Raw genomic sequence first — 19,780 nt, forward strand, 5'->3', positions numbered from 1 at the left:
TGTTTAAGAACAGTCGCCCGGCTCCCTTGTACCACGGTCCTCCAAGGCTTAGGAGGAGTGTGAGATCACTGGGGGCAGAGAGAAGCATGCCCCGCCGGCACCGGTGCAGACACGCAGCAGGACTTTGTTCTGGAAAACATACCTCTTTGCTCAGCTCCCAGCAGCCCAAGCGTGAGCTCCCTGCCTCAAAACCTTGCAACTCCTCCACCTTGCAAGTCTCCGCTGCCCCACCTGACGTCTGTGTTCACATCAGTCCCTGGGACTCAGGCTGCTGTAGGGAGAATTTCTCTTGCCATCAGCTACGGACAAGGACGCAGGAGCCACCTGCAATTGTCAGTGCTCAGCATCCTAGGGACACAGGAGGCTGCGGGCAAACCCAGGAGAGAACAGCAGTGATGGCTGGCTCCTCTGCAGGGGGCATTCCAACAGCCTCCCCGCTGAGCCACAGAACCAACGAACTCTCTCTTCCAAGTTCACAATCCATTGGGAGCAACTGTCTCGATCCAGCCCAAGTCCTGTGTAGTCAAATGCACACATAGGTTCCCAAGAGCAAGTTCTGCAAAACTGAAGGAGAGAGACATGCCTCCACTCTCTGCCCTCCAACCCGAGCCCTGGGAGGGACATGGCAGCCCTGTCCTGCATGCCTGCTCCAAGCAGACTGGGCATGACACGGTGGCTGGCTTCCCAACTCTGGGAAGCAGAAGAAAAGCTAATAAGAAAAAGCGAAGGAAAGGTTCTGCACACGCTCTGAAATTAGTGCCCAAAAGCAGCAACACCTCCTGTTGCACACAGTACCCCGGGCAGCACGCAGAAACCGCCAGGCGACACACTGAAGGAAGAAGCGGAGTTACTCCAGCACGTCACCACACGAGGCCAAGGCCTTTACCCTTCACCCTGAGACACGGCTCGCGAGTTCATTAGCAGACACCACTGAAAAGTTCTGGAGAAGGCCCGGCCTCTGGACCACTTGCAAGTAAGTGCTTTTTAAACAGACTTTGTGGTCCTGCTTACAATGGAACACAAAGACTCCTACCTATACCTGTGTTTATGGGCAGTTCTAGCAGTTCTGGGCTTTAGTCCTATTTCTTAGCTCCCGGGGTGGCAAGGGGGCAGCAAGCTGTGTGTGTGTGTGTGTGTGTGTGTGTGTGTGTGTGTGTGTGTGTGTGTCTATGAGTGCACACATCACATAGAGGGGACAGAGCGGGTCAAGCTGTGGCACTTATCATCCCCAAGTCAGAGGCAGTCCAGCCTGTGTCGAAGGCACAGCTCCTCTCCCAAAGCCTCGGCTCAGATCCCAGCCTCTCCTGGGGAAGGGACTTGACCTCCTGAGCCCCAGTTTCCTCCTCTGTGAAATAAGGATGATAAACTCGCCCCTGCTCCCATGTGGTCTGAGGACTCATTAAAAGGGACTTACCCCAGTGCTTGCATACAGTGGGCACTAAAAAAACAGAGCTAGGAGGATTATTTTCTGAAAATCCAGTGAGATCATATATTGTCAACGGCCAGAACACACAGTGGGAGCTCAGTAGCTGCATTTCTCCTAAATGCAAGCAAGGCTTCGAGCTATGAAGATGAAAAGTGTCAGGGCCCACAAAAGAAGACATTTCAAAACTATAGGTCCCTCTTCTTACGGAGGAGTCTTAGCAGGTTAGAAGAAAGATTAAGAACTACAGCACAACTGAAAAATGGTGACGTCTGTGTTTGCTTTCTGACAATTAACATGCCTGGCAACTCGGGGGACCAAGGAAAGCAAATGGGCCTTGTGCCTGAGCTGCCAACGAGATGTGCTGGGGCATAAAGATGAGGCTTTGCGGGAAACTGGGCTGCGGCTGTCACTCTCACCCGTTTCTAGGGGACACAGCCCATGTTTGGGGGAGCCCAGACACGGATGATGGGGGCCGGCAGAGATGACGTGCCCTCTTATTTCTAGACGTTTTCTTTCCATCCCCCACGTTCATCAGGGGTCAAAGTGTCCTTAAGAGAGTTAGTTGCCAGCAACTGAGCCTCATCACCTATAAAAAGTGACGGGGACTGAGACTGAGATGGGGAACCCTCTGCCCCATCCCTGCCCCGACGTGTCCATACTCACCTGGCCTCCACACCAGCCACGGGGCCTCACCGCTCCCTCCTCACACCCAGGGCTGCTCTGGTTTCCCAGGCTGCACAGTCCTCAGCGATGCTTAACGCAGGACTGCAGAAGGCAACAGGCGCGATGCACAGCGCCTACCGCAGAGCAGGGCTTGAGCAGCATCCGTTCTGTTTACTCTCCTGACCACTAGGCAGCTCAGAGGCCACCTGGGCAAAGCCGTTGGTTTCCTTCCCCAACTCTCCCTCTCCAGCTCACACCTCTGTCATCCTTCCACCACCTCAATTTGGGGAGGCTTCACCCAGGTTACACTCCAAAGACCAACTCTAAAATAAGCCACCCAAGCAAAATTTCCTAAGTGATGCTGTCTTCAGGGCTTCATTTGGGTGGGACTTGAAAAAGCCTCAGAACTGGGGCTTTTATTTTTTTCTTTCTTTCCTTAAATAAGCATGAGGAAAGGGACCTGGGAAAACACAGATCCAGCTACCCTGCAGGGAGAAAACTATCAGGGCCCTGCGTGAGCATCTGACGGCCTGACGAGCTTCTCTCCTCTGATCCAGCACCTTCTAGATTTGTAAAGAAAGCCGATATCTGAGTATCTGAGGAGTCAGATGGGAAACCTTACAGCACAGGGATGAGGCCCACGACCTCACTCACTCCTGGCTCTTTGACCTGGTGTTTCCGTCTTACTTTGGACAAGTTGCTCCCAACTGAAATCCTGAAAAACCTGACCGCACTGTATACATACTGGCCTGTTAGGTTACAAAGCAAGTTCCTGGCAGGGCAGAACTGATGTGCTGACACACACGTGCTGACGGTCACAGAGTCTGCGTGCTCATCAACAATGCCCAGAGGGATGCGAGGGGCGGGCAGAGCGGTGGCCACAAACAGTAGAAAGCGGGAGTGCCTGGGGAGATTCTAGATGCCACCAAGTCAAGTGTCACTCGCTTCCCGGAGTGCAGTCCTGAAAGTCCTACCTCAACAGAGCAATGAGGTGGAGATACCAAACTCCACGCAAGAGCTGATGTGAGAGAGAAAAAAGTCGGGCCCGTGAGCTTAATGCAGGACGTCACAGGGCTCGTGGATCGTCCGCCGAGTCGGAGCTTACCTAGGTCATGGCCAGAATGAGATCAACCACTGCAGCCCAACTCCTCAAAGGTGGAGAAAGCAGCCAGGGGACCCGCCATACGGCTTTGTCCCACCGGTCACGATGAATGATGAACGTTCAGTTACTGCTCTGATAAACCCCAGAACAAAGGAATTCTGTCATGGCTTGTCGCAAAAGGAAAAAAACAAAGGAAGGAAAAAAGGGCAAAATTAAAGAGTATGAAGCAGAGACAGAGATGAACTCAGAGAAGTGAGGGAGGATGCACACCAGGACCAGAAAGCTCCCGTCCTGTTTAGAAAATACTGCTCAATCCAGAAAAGCTAAGATGTCCAAACCAAGCAGGTAATGAGGTGAAGATGGCCTTTTAAATTCCCCATCACCCTGGACATTTCTCCTCCCTGCCACACCCACACGCATTCACAGGACACCCCATGGAGGGCACAGGTGATATTATTACGTTATAGCAAGACAGACTCTCTGAGATTCCTAGGAGGTTCTTCTCAAACAAAACAAGCTAAGAGGCAAGGAGAATGGGAGTATTTCAAGGAAGATCCATGCCCAGGTTTATCTGTTTATAACCAGAGAATGGGTGTACACAGACCCTCCCCAAGAGATACATTTTCTGTACAACGGAAAAATTCCATTTCCTATTTCTTCTTTGTTTCCAAACCTACATGCATCTTCTCTCTTCCACCATATGCAGTAAAAATCCTCGACATCGTCTTCATTTTCAGTTATGTAGGCCTCCTGTTTTTGTTTTGTTTTTAACATTTATAAAAAGTGTTCTCATTAATCTGAAATCCCAATCAGTTCAAATCATTCCTGATTTCCCATCCACAACCTTCTTGATCTTTCTTTCTCTTTGCCACGTTCCTTGCTCATCAAAATTCTGTTGCAAAATTCAACAGGGATGCCGGTGTTAGATGAGAACTTCCATCATCTCCCCGTCAGGGAACTCGGGCTTGTGGAGCAAGCTGCTGACGCGACCTTTGTGGTCAGGTGACTTCCCGTGGCCAGGAGAATTCTCTGCCAAACAGAAGGGACACGTTAGCAGCCCGTTCCCCAGGAGGAGCACAGCCTTCCCAGCCCTCTCTAAAACGGAACCATTTAAGTACCACCCCTCACCATCGGTGCATGCGGGTAAGGCCGTAGCGCCCAGCCCACGGTGGACCAAAGCTAAATGACTGGCCCTGGGATTCGGACACAAAGAACAGAACTAGGACGTCATGGGAGAGGTCTGAGTGGGTGAAAGTGGCATCGGGACTTGGTGCGGAGCCCTCACCCCTGCTCTCCTCCTCTCCTCTAAACTATCAAGTGCACGCCACGAGCCAGGTCCTTGTCACATGTTCCCCACCTTCCCTGCAGAAAAGCATCCCAAGAATTAAATCTCCGAAAATAACATTGTGTTGACTTGTCTATTTTGGAGGATAAACACAGGGAACTCCTTTGGAGGAAACAATTCATTTACGCCCGGTAGCTCCCACCTCCTCCTCACCCCATGACTACGAACAGTCCAAAGCCACTTCTGGACTCATCGCCAAGCTCCTCCTAAGCTGTCTTCTCTTAAATATTTGACGGCAACTCCTTAGAACTGGCCTGAGTACTGGGCCAGTTCGCCTACTTTAAATCTACCTTCTCCTTCAATCAGGAGGTGCTCTCGACCCCGAATCCTTGACGAGTAAACACCTTGAAGGCAATGCCTTTGTACCTGTTGGTCTTGATGGACCTGGTGGTGCCCGGTATCAGCTCCCAAATATACTGGGGGCGGAGGGGGGGCGGGGAACTAATTCCCTAACATCCCCTGGAGCGTCTGTCTGCACACCTTCTGGGGAGGGGCTAGTTACAAAGCATACACTAAAAGGACAGATGCAACTTGTGGACTCCTTTAAATGCTAGTAAGTGAGGAGTCTCTACACACATTTCAATTCCAGAATAATAAAGGGCATGCAGAGCCTAAGTGCATTAGGGTAACCATAATCATAAGATAACCCGTAAAGTCAGAGTTGCTTGGGAGCCCTGCTCCCACCCCAGCTCAACGAAAGCCTCCCCCTCTCAGGCCAGGGAGCGCTGAGGATCCCCGGAGCGTGAGAGGAGGCGGGGACCTCATACCCAGCTTCTCTGCCGTGCCCTTGGCCGCTGGGTGCTTCAGGACCGGGCTGTTGGAAGGGGTTCCGCTCAGCCGGCCGCGCGTGGGCAGGGAGGCCACACCGGGCCAGAAGAGCTCGGCGCTCTTGTCCGTCTGTGTGCTGCTGTCCTTGCTGCCTGTCTTCGCGTGGGCGCTGCTGGCCGAGGTGACAAGGGCCGCAGGAAATAGCGCTGTGGCAGGCGGGGTGGGCAGCACGGGGGTGGATGCGTGTTCATGGGGCTCCTTCCCCAGCAACAACCCTGAGGGCCGAAGAACAGCTTTTTCAATGCCATTCTTTAAAAACAAAACCAAAACACCTAGTCTGGGGCGGGGGAGGAGTTGTCAAGTAAATTGGTTCTAATATAACATGACAAATGACAGGATACTATTATTCCCAGGGTGCTATGGAAGAATGGAGAAGAGGCACCTTATAGGCAGAGTGTCAAGGGGTGAGGGCATTCCTGCAAAGTGTTCTAGAGGCAATGCTTGCTTTACCTAATATGGCCCAGGAGGGCTAGTCCTGGGCAGTGGCTGTGTGCTTCAGAAAACCTGAAGGCTTCCCTGCTCCTAGACACGGTCCCATCAGCCTGCTGCTCTGCCTAATAGGCCCCGACACCCCTCCACTCTTGGTTAACAGATGGTCTCCTACAGGCCCCGGGTCAAAACAAACACGCTTCCTGGTCAGGGCAACACAGAGCCGTGTACAATATTCCCCAAAGAGATCCTTGCAATGGAGAGCCATGTCCTCCAAGAAGTAGGAAGCCAGCTGGGCTCCTGGGAAGGACCACTCAGCTCTCTTCTCCCTACCTGCCCGCCCCAGGAGCAGAGAGGCTGGGGCAGGAAGAGGGCGGGCTGGCTGGGGAAAAGGGAGGCATGACGCGCTGTGGTGTCCCTGTTCCTCAACGTCTTCCTACAAAGCTGGACAGAACAGTCACTGTTATGATGGTGAAATACGGCCCACATTCAGAACAGTGCCAGCACTCCGGAACACTAGCCTGTAGAAAATGCGGTAAGCACAATCGAGTGTCTGTTCACGTATTGAATGAGCCAGCGATTCGTAACGCCTCTTTGCCAGGGCTATTTCAAGATGCCCATTCATAACAGAATGCAACTCAATCCAGCCTGTCTACAGCAACGCTTCTCAAAATGTAATGTGCAGGGCTTCCCTGGTGGTGCAGTGGTTGAGATTCCGCCTGCCGATGCTGGGGGACACGGGTTCGTGCCCCCATCCGGGAAGATCCCACATGCCGAGGAGCGGCTGGGCCCGTGAGCCGTGGCCGCTGAGCCCGCGCGTCCGGAGCCTGTGCTCCGCGACGGGAGAGGCCACAACAGTGAGAGGCCCGCGTACCGCAAAAAAAAAAAAAAAAAAAAATAACGTGCCTATCAATTACTTGGATATATTGTTAAGATGAAGATTCAAGTCAGTGGGTGGGGCCTGAGAGTCTGCTTCTCTAAGAAGCTCCCAGGAGAGGGTGGTGCCGTGGTCCAAGGACCACACCTTGAGTAGCGAGGGGCTTTGGCTAGGTGCTTCACACACATCATCTCATTTCATACGAGGTAGGGCCTGTTGTTATCCTTTGTCTTACAGAAAAGGAAATGGAAGCTTGGAGCAGTTAAGTATCCCACAGTTAGAAGTATCAATAGCAGAAATGTGACTGGAACCCAGCTGTGCCTGCCTCTAAGTCCACTCTGTGTTCTTGCCACCTCATCGCCCTGTCTGGTGAAAAGCCACCGTCTGGCAAGGATGTTCTGTGGAACCAAGTCACTGGCCTGTCTTCTCACCTGGGAGCCCCTGAGCCATCACGAAGGTATATGTCATCACCTCTACCTCCTTCCAGAGCCCCTCAGGCAAGGGACTGGAAACACTTTGGGGACTGAGCACTGTACCTTTGCGAATTGACTGTGTGCCTCTGCCTGGAACCTCAGAGGGCCCCGCTCTGTTTTTGTGACACGTGGACACCAATCACAGTAACGAGGAGGAACACCAGTGCAGAGAACACAGCAACTCTTCCCGCAGCCGGGTCCTCTGGCTCCCAGGCCTGGCTGAGACACATCGGATGCTAAGGGTACAGGCACAGACCCCAGGGAAATGCCTGCCTGGGTGGATGTCACAGACTGGCCTCTGCCAGGGAGCTTTCTATGCGAGCTGAGCACATTCAGACTCCCCTACCAGGCCTGCCTGAGCACCGCTTCCAAGGCTCTCTAACTGGGGTGGGGAGCTAAGTGTCCTTGGGAGGGTCTTTGAAGATCCCAGCTGCTGTCCACACACGTCCTCTTTGAAGTGCATTTCCTTGGAGGGCAGGGGCTGCAGAAGTAACCCGTGGGGGAACTTCAAACAGAGATTGTGGCTGGGTGCCTTTGATCACCCCAAGTCTGTCACGTTCGTTCTGGAAGCTCTTATCCCCTTTGGCACGAAGCAGCCAGGCTCCTCTGGGGTTCTGTTTTGAGAAAAACAGGCTCTCGGCTCCTTAGATAAACAAAACACACTCTGAGCCGGGGAAATGCATCAAAGAAGGGCCAGGGCCCTGGGGGTGTGGAGTGCCGGGGACAAGAGCGGAGGATGCATGTCAGGGAGCACTGCCTGCGAGCCGGGCGGCTCTGCCGCTTCTCTCCAGACCCAGCCAGCCTCCGTCACCCCAGGAAACGTGTTCGTGGCTGAGACCACACGTTTGCAGAACTCTCCTCAACATTCTGCCTGTGTAACAACAATCCAGCAAAACCACCGCCACCAGAACTTTGCACTCGAGAGCACTGCTTCCCAAGCGCTTTCTCTCCATTATCTCATTTTGCCCTTGCCATGACCCCATGGGGTGCAGCAGGGCAGACACCTCCAGGCACCGCCCTGCTCTGCGAGACACAGAAGCAGAGGTGGAGCAGTCTTACCACTGGTCTGGGGCAGAGCCAAATTCAGAGGCCTGAGGTCTCTGGGTTTTTCCCATTCGAACATTTCACATTAAGGGTCACCTCAGCTTTCAACAATGATGATGATAATTATGAGGTGAACCAACCCGTGGTTAACAGCGACTCTGGTGGGGTGGTCTTTGCTTCCACCATCAAAGTGTGCTTGATTATCCTTCCCCGCTTTACATACGAGTAAACTGAGACTCGGGAATACTCAATATTTCTGCTCTCACAAGGGTGTCTGAACTCCTTTGGTCAGATGAGGTGCCTCTCAATGTTTGTGTGCCTCCTCCTCTTCAGAGCCTCACCTCAGGAGGGGCGGGACTTGCCTGAGGGGGCGGGGCTAGCCTGGGGAGGGGTGGGGCTCTCCTAGAGAGGGGCGGGGCTCACCTATGCTCCCCTTCCAGGTCTTCTCCTCCTTCCTCTCCTCGGCTAACTGGCTGCTGGTGAGCGAGGTCTGGCGGGAGTGAGTCCCAGTGGCTGCAGCGATGGACGGGACAGAGCGAGCCGGCCGCAGGCTGGAGGAGTCCGTCTTCCCGGCGTCTTTACGGGATCGCTGCTGGAGGACCTTAATCATGGCATCCTTCTCTATGATTTTGGCATGGAGATTTTTAATACTGTGTAACAAAACAAAAGTCATGATCAAAAGCCATCTGGCTAGAATAACATGAACATTTCTCTCAGGATGCCCAGGGACTTTAATTATAATTCAAGGACAGAGAGTTAAACGCAGTGTAAGTCTTCAGTTACAATCTCCAAATTGTAGAAGACGGATCTTTTGTAGTAGCTGAAAAGGGTGCACCTTCTGTGGCCCCTCAGGAGACTCTGGGATGTCCTGGGACCCCAGGGACACACAGTTTGAGTGACCACGGCCACCCAGCAGGGACCTCCTGGACTGAACTGTGTCTAGGACCCTGGCAGTGGGAGGCATGGAGAAGCAGTAGGAAAGCACACAGACTCAAGGCTCACACAGGGTGGGCTGCTCAGGAGGGTCCATTTCCCTATTTTCTGAGGAAAAAAAAAAAAACAGACGGACAGGTTTTCTGTGAGAAGCTGTTGTTTTCCTCCCTGAAGGTCAAAGATGAGAATCAGAAAACACGTGAGTTCTTTTCACAACCCAAATAGTAACTTGCTGAGCTTACCAACGACTCAGTCCTATTTTCACATCTGCAAAATGAGAAGCTCAGCTTCCCAGGGCTCCGCGGGGAGGGCTGGGGGTGGGCGGCAGGCTAGCTCCATTATGTCACCAAGCCCGTTGGACGTCTTGTTTAGTCCATGAGAAGAATGCATTAGCTATATAAGTTCTTTATTTCTGGCTGGAATATATAAATCCTGGCTCAAAATCTCTGAGACTTTGGAATATGATGTTTCCCCTGTCCAGCTGGTAATGTCTAGAATGTTGTAGAGACAGACACCCAGAAAACACATGGGCATCTAAATTCTTGTTATTAGCCTCCATCTTAAAACCTGCATCTGACATGAAATTAGCCCCCAGAGACTTCAGGCTCCAGGCCCGTTGTTGAGTAGACTCTTTCCCTTCTCTCTGGGGCAGGGTGGGAGGGAGAACTCAAGCTTGAAGCTGCTCAGAACAGGAAAGGGCTGAAGTGTGAGTGCAAACATCAGGCTGGCGGCCCCACTGGGGTCTTGAGGGAAGTGCCCAGAGTGGAGCCTGGTGGCTGCGCACAGCTGTCCCTTACGTGTACTCCATGTCCTGACATCTCCTGGTGGCCTGCATCACTTCCCCCTCCTCCTGCCAGATGTGGGCCTCCAGCGAGCTCTCGCCATAGCTGCCGTTCCTCGAGTGGTTGATGATCGTGGTGTCCCTGGCAACACAGAGAATGATGCTCGTGGGGAGGGGTCCAAGGGTGCCACACTAAAAATCTCTCTCCACAGACTCCTTCAGCCCTTGCCCTCTCCTAAATCCTGGCCAATTCTCTCCCTAAATTGCTAGAACTAAGATAGTATCTAAGGAAAACAAAATAAAACCCCCAAATCCAAATCCCCTGCCCCTTCTACTAATGACATCGAATTCTAAGCTACGTGGCGTGCTCTGAATACGGGCACTACTGCACATCTACAGGTTTAACCTACTGACATGTGGATACTGATATTACCATAATGGTTAGTGTTTGTAAGCTTGTAATCTTCCATACTCACTTCTCCTTTCTCACTTTCTCAATCAGAGTTAAAGTTTTATTTCTATTTCTCACCCATATAGCAGCTATTTCAAGTATGTTACAGTAAATGGGGACTCAGTTAATCCTTGAAACGGAGACTGGCCCTCCCGGACAGCGAGGCTCCGGCTGAAGCCCCCTTCACGTTCGCATTCGAGCTCACCGCTTTTATGAGCCCCTGCCTAGGATTCAGCTCCGTTCAGAGTGACAACCGTACTGGGCAGCAGGGCACAAAGATGAGGAAGACACACACCCTGTCCTTGGAAAGTCTAGTCGAGGGGGTAGAGTGAGGGGAGGGACAGACAGAGGGAGACTGCAAAGCAGTGTAGCCGGGAACAGATGCCTGACTGAAAACCACTGGTCAAAGGTAACTGTTCCTCCTGCCACTGGTTTTGTCAGTTTAATCACTCCTAATTAATGACGACTGGTAAAAACAAGATAACTGCGCCATCTAAGTGATCCAAGTATGTCTTAGGCTGAAAGGCCCAAAATGTCTCTGATCAGTGAATCTTAAACTAGTAAGAAATCATCCAGCCAAATATTTCACATCCCTTTAACTTCATTTTCCATTGTTACAATCATATTCATATTTAAAATCTTACAGCTCTTTTCTAGAACACCCAAAAAAGCAAAAAAGGGGGCCCTTCTTTTGTCTCTTTTAACAACAGCTATCCATGAACGAGCGTTTCCTTCATGCCTGGGCCTGCGTGAAGCAGGCTACCCGTGGTATCTCATTTAGTTCTCTCAGGAACTTGTGCAGGAGGCATTACTATCCTCATTTCAAGATGAACGAACAGGTGACCTTGCAAGAACACCCAGTTAGTGAAGGTGGAAAGGGATTCAAATCCAGATATCTCTGACTCCAAAGTCCATGCCCGTAACCATCACTCAACACTCCCAAGTCTCCTGTATCTTCATGAAGAAGGCCTCCGCAAAGGTACATGAATGATAAGATAAACCAGCGACGAGGGCACACGTGAGAATATGGCTAAGTGCAAACTGGCTGAAAACCAATCAGAAAGCCAAATAACACAGAAAACCAGCAAACATACTGACAAAATTATAAATTCACTGCATGGTACACAAAAATCATCAAGATAGGAATCAGTGGCCAGAAACATTTTCAACCGATTTTTTTTTTGGAGAGTTTAGGTAGAGCTGGAGACAAATTTAAAAATTCACGTTTATAGTGTCAAGGACGGCAGGTACAACTAGACGAAAATGACTTCAAAGGTAAATACACACAGCTCTCCGCAAAATATTACATTACTTTGAAATGCTCAAAAAGTTTCAAAAGCTTCTCCACCCACACAAAATAGGCCCAGCCTCTCAATCTTCTGATCAGCGGTGCCAAAATGCACCAAGACGGCAAAATCAGTTGTACTACAAATATCACTGCCTGTAAACATGAAGTATGTAGCAGTAGCTGACGTCACAAAACTAACGGCCGGAAATAGCCATTTTTACCAATTCTTATGCAGCCATTTAGATCTAGGCAATAAGAGCTTAGAATTTTGACCTTTCTCAAAATTTCTTCAGTTTCCTTTTCTCCCTTTTTGTCAACAGAAAAGCAATGCTAAACTATAGGGGTCTTCTTTGAAAAGAACATTAAGATTGGAGCTAAAAACATGACCTCCTCTGAACTGTGTTTTCCCAAGACTGTGGGAAGCAGTGGTCGGTAGAGGGGAGGGTAGTTCCCCATGGAGCTGTTAGATGCTCAACAGATACATGTGGAAGCAAAGAATGGGGGAAGGCAGGGATGGTGGAAAGGGTCCCCATCCATCCATCCATCCATCCATCCATCCAGGACTTCAAACAGAGCAGAGGTGGAGAGCAACAGGGCTGGGTAAATCCCAAAGGATTATTCTCTGAGGGCAAGAGGTGTTTCCCCTGCTCGAAGGATGACGGCCAAGGCTGGGCCTAGCACAGCGTGAGTGGGGCTGACCATCTGTGCACTCTGGCTGGTTCTACTCACGACATTCCCCCACCCCCATCCTGTGCCCAACCAGGAGTCTCATGCCTCAGACCAGTTCATTCCCCTACTTCTTTTACATTCAAGTCCCATTCGTCCTAGGACCCCAAGCATGCATTAATCTGATAAATCAAAAAAGCTGAGACAACAATGACCCATAAAGGCCCTGGGTCATGCTTCCAAGGTAACGCACTTACATTGTTATTGGGGCTTTAGTGTCCTCAGCCAGGGGAATACGGTCTGGTTTCCTGCTCATAACCAGTCAAGAATTATAATTTCCATTTCAGAAACTGGGTAAGTTCTGAATAAAGTGACACTCAGAAAGGCTGGTGCAGTCACACACCTATAGTCCGCAGCAGAGGGACAATTCAATGCTCAATATATTGAATAACTTATGGGTGAAAAGCAGGGCTGGTAGAACGCACAGCCACGCAAGTCAGGCGAGGTCCAGCAGTCAAGGGAAACTACCTGCTCATTCAGACAAAGGTAGAGCTTAACGGGATTATTTTGTGAACTATCGAGCATTCCGAGCTAATTTTTAAAGTAAAAATAAGGCTGTGTGCCTGCAACAAAGGAGATAAAGCAACAGAGGTAATAACTGACAGCAGCAGCAAACGACTGCAAACCAAGTGAAATCAGGCTTTGAGTCAGACAAATTTCAACACTTACTACCAGTGTGATCTGGAATAAACCACTGCATCTTTCTAAGCCTCATTTCTTCACCTACAAAATGAGGATAATAATAGTTCCCACTCTCAGGGCTGTTATGAGGATTGCATATTCTTGTCTGGTCCATGAAACATACCCACTGTTTAAAAGAGCATAAAGTATACTTTCCCAGCATCATTCTTAAAGACCACATAGTACTCCGCTGTGTGGATGGAGTTGAAATTATTGAATGAATCCCTCTTGTTGGGCTCTACTCTATTTTAAATGTATTGATGTTTTCAACCACACAGGGATAAAAACTTATGTAACTTCAGGCACTTATATAATATAATGATTTCCTTAAGATAAATGTGGAGAACTAGAATTTTGGAACCAAAGGAGACGTACATATTGCCAAAATCATCCTCAGAAACATTATACCACTTTGCTCTCCAACTAGCACTACAGCCACTTTATAATTATTTTTAACTGTTCTCACTCCCTGGGATGCATCCCTGAACCCCTCTGGACACTCTGTGTTTTACACTCTGTTTTTCCAGCTGTGCTTTTCCGAGCAGCACAGTTCCACGACACTCACCTCTCGGCCGCTGCAGTGACTGCAGCGTTCATGGCGAAGTGCCGGATGGCGCTCTCCTCTACGTACTTCTGCTCCCACTTGGTCATGTCAGCCTCCAGCGCCAGGATCCGCTCTTCCTTCTCCCTTACGAGTTCCATGAGGGCCGGGGCATTGTATTCCGGCAGGCTGGCTGGCTGGCCGTTTCCGTGTTTCTGGAAGAAGTAACATCTTTTTTTTTTTTTTTTTTTTTTTGCGGTATGCGGGCCTCTCACCGCTGTGGCCTCTCCCGTTCCGGCGCACAGGCTCCGGACGCGCAGGCTCAGCGGCCGTGGCTCACGGGCCCAGCCGCTCAGCGGCACGTGGGATCTTCCCGGACCGGAGCACGAACCCGCGTCCCCCGCATCGGCAGGCGGACTCTCAACCACTGCGCCACCAGGGAAGCCCAAGTAACATATTCCTGCTGAATCGGGACTATAACGTAGACCCTGGGTGGGCAGAGTAACCCACGTGGAGCACGCACGGTTCACCCAGATCCTGCAGCACATTCACCCTTGCTCCCTGCTCCAGCACTGATGACCCGAATGGGGGTGGATTCTGACACCATCAACCTCTATCCCCACTTCCTCTATCTCATTTAATTCTCCGGGAGCTCTATAAAACAGAGAGTATTATCCCAATTTTACAGATGGAAAAACCAAGCTGCTGAGAGATTGAATGAACTATTCCTTGTCTCTAAGCTGATCAGTAGCAGGGTCAGGGTTCAAACCCGAGTCTGTCTGCCTATATCCAGCTTTGCATGACAGTAAGTGGCCTGTCCAATGTCTTGCAGTTAATTTATACCAAGAGCCAGAACAGGAACGAAGTTTGGCTTCCTAGTCTAGGGCACTTTCTCCAGAGTTCAAGGAAGTGATTCAGCTGTTTGCTTCCCCTGAGGCTGGGAGATAGAATGGGAAGGCACAGGAAGTGGGCTGTGAGATGCCTTAAGGGCATGCTTGCCCAGCCTCCCATCTGGGAAACAGAAATTAAGACCTGCCCCAGATGGAAGCCCAACAATCAAATAGGATAATAAACATGAAAGCACCTAATATACTTTAAAGGGCTAACCAAAGTACAGTGTTACCAGAAAAACCTCTAAGGCAAGTCAAACTCAGTTTCCAGCCCCTTCTCTCCATCTGTGTCCATAAGAGAGAAGTGTTATTCGGATAACACAACACAAAGCGGCTGCGTTATCTGAATAGCTCATGAGCTGAGGATATTCACTTTTCAGATTTTCTCCCTTCTAACTCAGGGATAGTATTTCCTCTAAACAGATGACTGAGAGGACGAGGAGGTTTGACTTTCTGGCCAGTGGTGGAGATGGGTCATCTCGGGAACCCGGGGTTAGGAAACCAGTCGGGCCTGAGCTACTCAAGGGGAGAAGGATTTCATCCCAGCTCTTCTCTGTCCTGGGACATGCATTCCCCTCCTATTTCCCAGTGATCACAAACTTTAAATGCAGGGTTGTTTGCAAGGTGAGAGGTACCTTTCACCCTGAACCACATAAATTACCCAGAGCAACAGCTGGGCATTTGAACTGCACTGCTGGAACCCAATCCCACCAGACAGAAGAGAACAAACGGGCCTACGGGCTTTTTGTAGACCATATGCTTCTATCTGATTCTTGAAAGCTACAAATACAAGTCATTCTAGGATCCAGTGGTAGCTGCCCAGTGGCCGGCATTTAAGCCAGAATAGAGTGGAAAGCGTGTACCTGTCCTCATCAGCCTGCATAGGAAGCCACCGACCCCATCAAGCCAGGCACCCGGCCTCAGGGCAGGAGGACAAACAAACCAGTCCACTGAGATGAGAAACTACCCTGTTAGAAACTTTCCAAGAAAAAAGATCCCACAGCCTCACTTAGCTGCCATCTATGGTTTCTATCCAAATCCCTTGTGTTGCCACCTCGGCTGGTGACCTGCTCAGGTCCTTAAGAGCTGTTTAAATAAATGCAAGAATTCAGACACTCAAGAGTTCAGAGATAGCACGGTCTAACAGGTAAATACATCGCCCAGAAAAACAGATGAAGGGTCAGGCAGGCCAGCTTTTGCTGCCCGTTCAGCTAGTCACCAAATATTTACTAAGCACGCACCCTGTGCAGGGGATACCACAGTGACCAATACAGATAAAAATCTTTGCCCTCAGCATGTTCACCTGGGAGAAAAGGCCTAAATTTGCTACATGACCTTGGGCTGGTCTCTTAGCTGCCCTGGACCTTGTTCTGCCCTTCAAGAACATTCCCCACTTCTTTCTTCTACCTCCTAAGACTACTGTGGAAGTAAGACGTGAAAATTACTTTCAGCTCTTTTCCAGAAAGAAAAGATTGTGAGTTCTTAAAAATGTTAAGTTCTCTTCCTCTTTTACCATTATTTCGATTTCACTTCCCCCCAACTTCTAGGAATGCTTAAGTACCACACTTTGCCTCCCAAAGTAGAGGGAGATTACTTCTAATAACAGAACCTGTTCATGGACAGCTGCTCTTTCCTGCTGGTCCTAGTGTCCTGACCTATCTTCCCTCTCCGACCTTCTTAGTCCAGCCACACTTGTCACTTTTTTTTTCAATGGGATTGGAAAAGTTGGAGTAACTTGGGCACCACAGATGCCCTAAGCCATCAAATGACTCTGAAGGTAATGAAGAGAAGAACAACAATGATAGTTATCCTTCCTTCACCAAGTGCTAAGTGTCAGGCACTGTGTAAGTACTTTGTGCAGATTTTCTTATTTTTAGTTACATGTATACGGTAAATATAATTTATGTGCCCCATTTTAGAGACAAGGAAGTGAAGGCTCAGAAAGATCCCTTTTGTAGTAGGAGAAGAAGGCAGCCTAACCCCCGAGCCTATGCTCTGACTCAGTTCACGATTCCATGCCACTCTGCTCACCTCCGGCCTACCCACCCTTCTGGAAGGTTCCAGAAGAAATAACTTGCAGGAGTAACTGGAGCTCACTTGGGGGCTCTGTGTGGAGAGGGCCAGGTGGAGAGGCTCAGCTGTGTCCTGGCGTGGGTCTACGGCAGAGCCCTCGTGGGTGTTGATTCAAAAGTGCTCTAAGCTGTTCTCTCAATGGTCCCTTCAGAATGATTCTCTGTGGGAAGAGGCAGGCAGTGTGGTCTCACTGCTTTGTTGAGGGGAGAGATGACAAGGGGCTTTATTTATTTTGTGTGACCTCAGTATGCCTTCTAATGGGGTCAGGTAAATGCCTCGGTGACCCCGGGGTGAAGGAGCAGTGTGCGAGGTGGGCTGCCCACATCCGGGGTGGACACATGTGTGAGCTCCTCAGACTAAATAGGAGGAAGCAGATCAGAGAGGCAGAGTTTCTCGGGTGACCCCACGCTCCAGGGTGGACGCTGGTCACCCCTGCTGGGGGCCAGCGGAACTCTGATCACCACACTTGTCCACAGACTCCAGGCAGGAGTTGAACCAAACTATAGTATTGGCCACGTGGAACTATTAAGGTATTTTGGTGGACTTCTTTGTAACAACACTTTTGTCTTTTCTGGTTATAGAATAATGTATGCTCATAGGTAAAATGAGAAAATGAAGTATTAAAGGAAAAAATAAAAAATAATACTCATCTTTTTAATGAGTAGGCAAAAGCAGGGAAAAGTAGGGAAATCCCCAAGTGCCTTTCATAACAGAGGAGACAGATTAACATTCTCATTAAAAAAACAATTGTAATATTATTTTAAAGAGATGCTGGGCAGCAAAGTTCTGTTTAAAGATTGTCTCCCCCCTCTCTGGTCTCATGTCAGCCGTACACATCTAGGGATCTGTTGTCAGCTCCCGAAGACAAGTCCAAAATGCAAACCACGTAATTCCCCAGGACAGCCCTGATTCTGAAACTTCTGTCCTCCACAGGCAGCCGAAATCTGACAGCATCCTTTACAAACAGTGGGAAAGCTGTGTTTGCTGCTCTGAGGAAAAAAATGGGCCTGAGTGTGTGTGGGTCTGAGTGTGCATACGGGAATGGTCCTCTGTGGCAACAGAGAAATTTTTCAAATAATGCCTCATTCACATTTCTTCTTGATACACAACAAGGATAATGGAGCTGAGTCTGGTTTCTTTCATCCCCCCTTTTTATTTCTTAAAGAAAAAGACATCTTGTGAAACTAAATGTTGATGATAATGTACAGGAAGACATTCTTATACATTTTGGATAAATTGGTATATTTACTTTGTAGAGTGATCTGGCAATATCTAGTGATGTTTTGCATATCCATTTGTTATCCAGAAATCCCATTTTTAAGTATATCCTCTTGGGAAGCTCTTACCTTTTTTTGCAAGGAGACATGTAAAAAGTCAGCTTATCAGAGTACTGCCTGCAACAGCAATACCACTGGCACAAATCCCAAAAGCGATCAATGGGAGAGATATAGTTTAGAATACGTATAGTAGCTGAAATGAATGAAGAGTCTGTTTTCATAGCACTCAAAATAGAAGATCCAGGGATAAGTAATTTAACTATAGGGTGTGGGTGGCACTTTAACTGGAAAAGAACATTCTTTTTTGCTCTAAATACTGAGATGTGCCCATTCTGTCAGCCAAAGACTCATAAATACCCACCAGGTGCCAGCACAGTACCAGACACCAGAGAGCCTGCCCTCCAGTTGGAGAACTTAAGATCTCAATAACGGAGCAACAGAAAATGGCTGAAGGGTGGCCCTGAAATGACAGAGAATGCAGCACAGGTTAGAAGGATCAGAAGTCCAGAGACAGACTCACTTTTCCCTGTGAGCTATCAACTAAGCCAAGTTGGTAGGGGCCTGGGTGGGCTCCTTGATTTTCTGGGCAATCTCACTAACACCTCCATCTCCAGCCAAGTACACACGCCCAGAGGGAACTGTGTGCACTGCCATGAGAAAGGGCTGAGCTGGCCAGAGCATATGCTTTCAAGTGTTTTCAAGTGTTTCAACCATAACCACTATGCCCTATCCACCAGATAATTCCACGGAGTCCTGTCTCGCATTTCCCTGGTTCCAAACTTAGAGCACACTCTTCACCAGCTGCATAGAGGGCTTTGTCCACCACGCTGGCTGATGACACACCAGGAGCCCTTGACCCGCTTATAATGGAGCCCGGCCCAGCTACAGGACTCCTCCTCTTGCCAAGGCCCACGAGGACCCTGGGCTGGGGTGTTTTACTCTGAGTTTATTTGCAGCTGAATTACATGAACAGCTGTTACCAGGAGAAACAGGGAGAGGCAGAAGGACACGGAACTTATGGCCAATATTATTTTCTAGGGATAGTCCTGACTCCTTCCTGTCCTTTACCTCTGAAAACTCACTGACGATCAGGTCCTCCCAATTTCACCCCCGTTCTAGGTCCCCCGTGGATTCCCACTGTCACTACACCCTAGATGACACTAACAGCTTTCGGGCTGGCCCCCCTGACTTCAACATCTGTTCCTCCAGCCCCTCCTCTGACACCACCAGAGGGCTCCTCTCCTGATCCTACAGGAAAAAAAAAAATCCAGTCTCTCAACCTGACCAAAAGTCCTCCACAAACTGGACGTTGCCTCCAGCTGGTATGCTCCCCCAGCTGGCTGCCCCCAGCTGTCCTGGACCCACCACATGCCTCTCATCTCTCTCCTCCACGCATACTCCTCCTCTATCTCTGATGCTTCCCCAAGAATGGCCAACAAACTCATCCTTCGAAGTCCAACTCAAATGTCCTGCGCTATGAAGCCGTCTGCACTCGCATTCCCCCATACCCAGTGCCCAGGGGTCACCACTTTCTCCCTGTCAAGACGTTTGTCTCTCCAGTGAGTGGACTTACTGGTTCCTCCACTGGCCTCTGTGCTGGACCACGGAGGACAGCAAGCTCTCGTTTACCCCTGAATCCTCAGGGCAGAGCGCAGAGCCTGGCGGGCAGCAGGTGCTCAGCTCCGTGGCCTTCACAGAACGCCTGCGCCAGACTCCGAGGGCCCCGCCCCTCACCTGCTGGGTCCTCAGGGCGTCCAGCTCCCTCTCCAGCCAGGTGCGCAGTCTCCGCTCCATCTGCTCCCGCTTCTCGCAGGCGGACTGCAGCTGGGTCAGGGCCTGCTGCAGCTTCTCAACCTTCTCCACGTATGCCTGCTTCTCTCGGAGCTGAGTGGAGGAGGAGAGGAAAAGGGAACACGGAATTTGGACAGTGATCCTCAAAGCTGGGGTGGAGA

The 19,780-nt window shown here is 50.0% G+C and overlaps 1 protein-coding gene across 1 annotated transcript in view; it reads right to left on the reverse strand.

Annotated features, from left to right (window-relative positions):
* Positions 1-4,113: 4,113 nt before the first annotated feature.
* The window catches only part of AMOTL1 (angiomotin like 1), a 69,127-nt gene continuing 53,460 nt past the window's right edge, over positions 4,114-19,780 (reverse strand). The window contains exons 7-12 of the mRNA XM_065882014.1: positions 19,563-19,712; positions 13,613-13,803; positions 9,918-10,043; positions 8,611-8,837; positions 5,304-5,579; positions 4,114-4,220 (exon numbers count right to left, since the gene is read on the reverse strand). Coding sequence (XP_065738086.1) covers positions 4,114-4,220; positions 5,304-5,579; positions 8,611-8,837; positions 9,918-10,043; positions 13,613-13,803; positions 19,563-19,712 — 1,077 coding nt within the window. The remainder of the gene's footprint in view (positions 4,221-5,303; positions 5,580-8,610; positions 8,838-9,917; positions 10,044-13,612; positions 13,804-19,562; positions 19,713-19,780) is intronic.

Source organism: Phocoena phocoena, chromosome 8 (assembly GCF_963924675.1).
Source record: "Phocoena phocoena chromosome 8, mPhoPho1.1, whole genome shotgun sequence".
Lineage (NCBI taxonomy): Eukaryota > Metazoa > Chordata > Mammalia > Artiodactyla > Phocoenidae > Phocoena > Phocoena phocoena.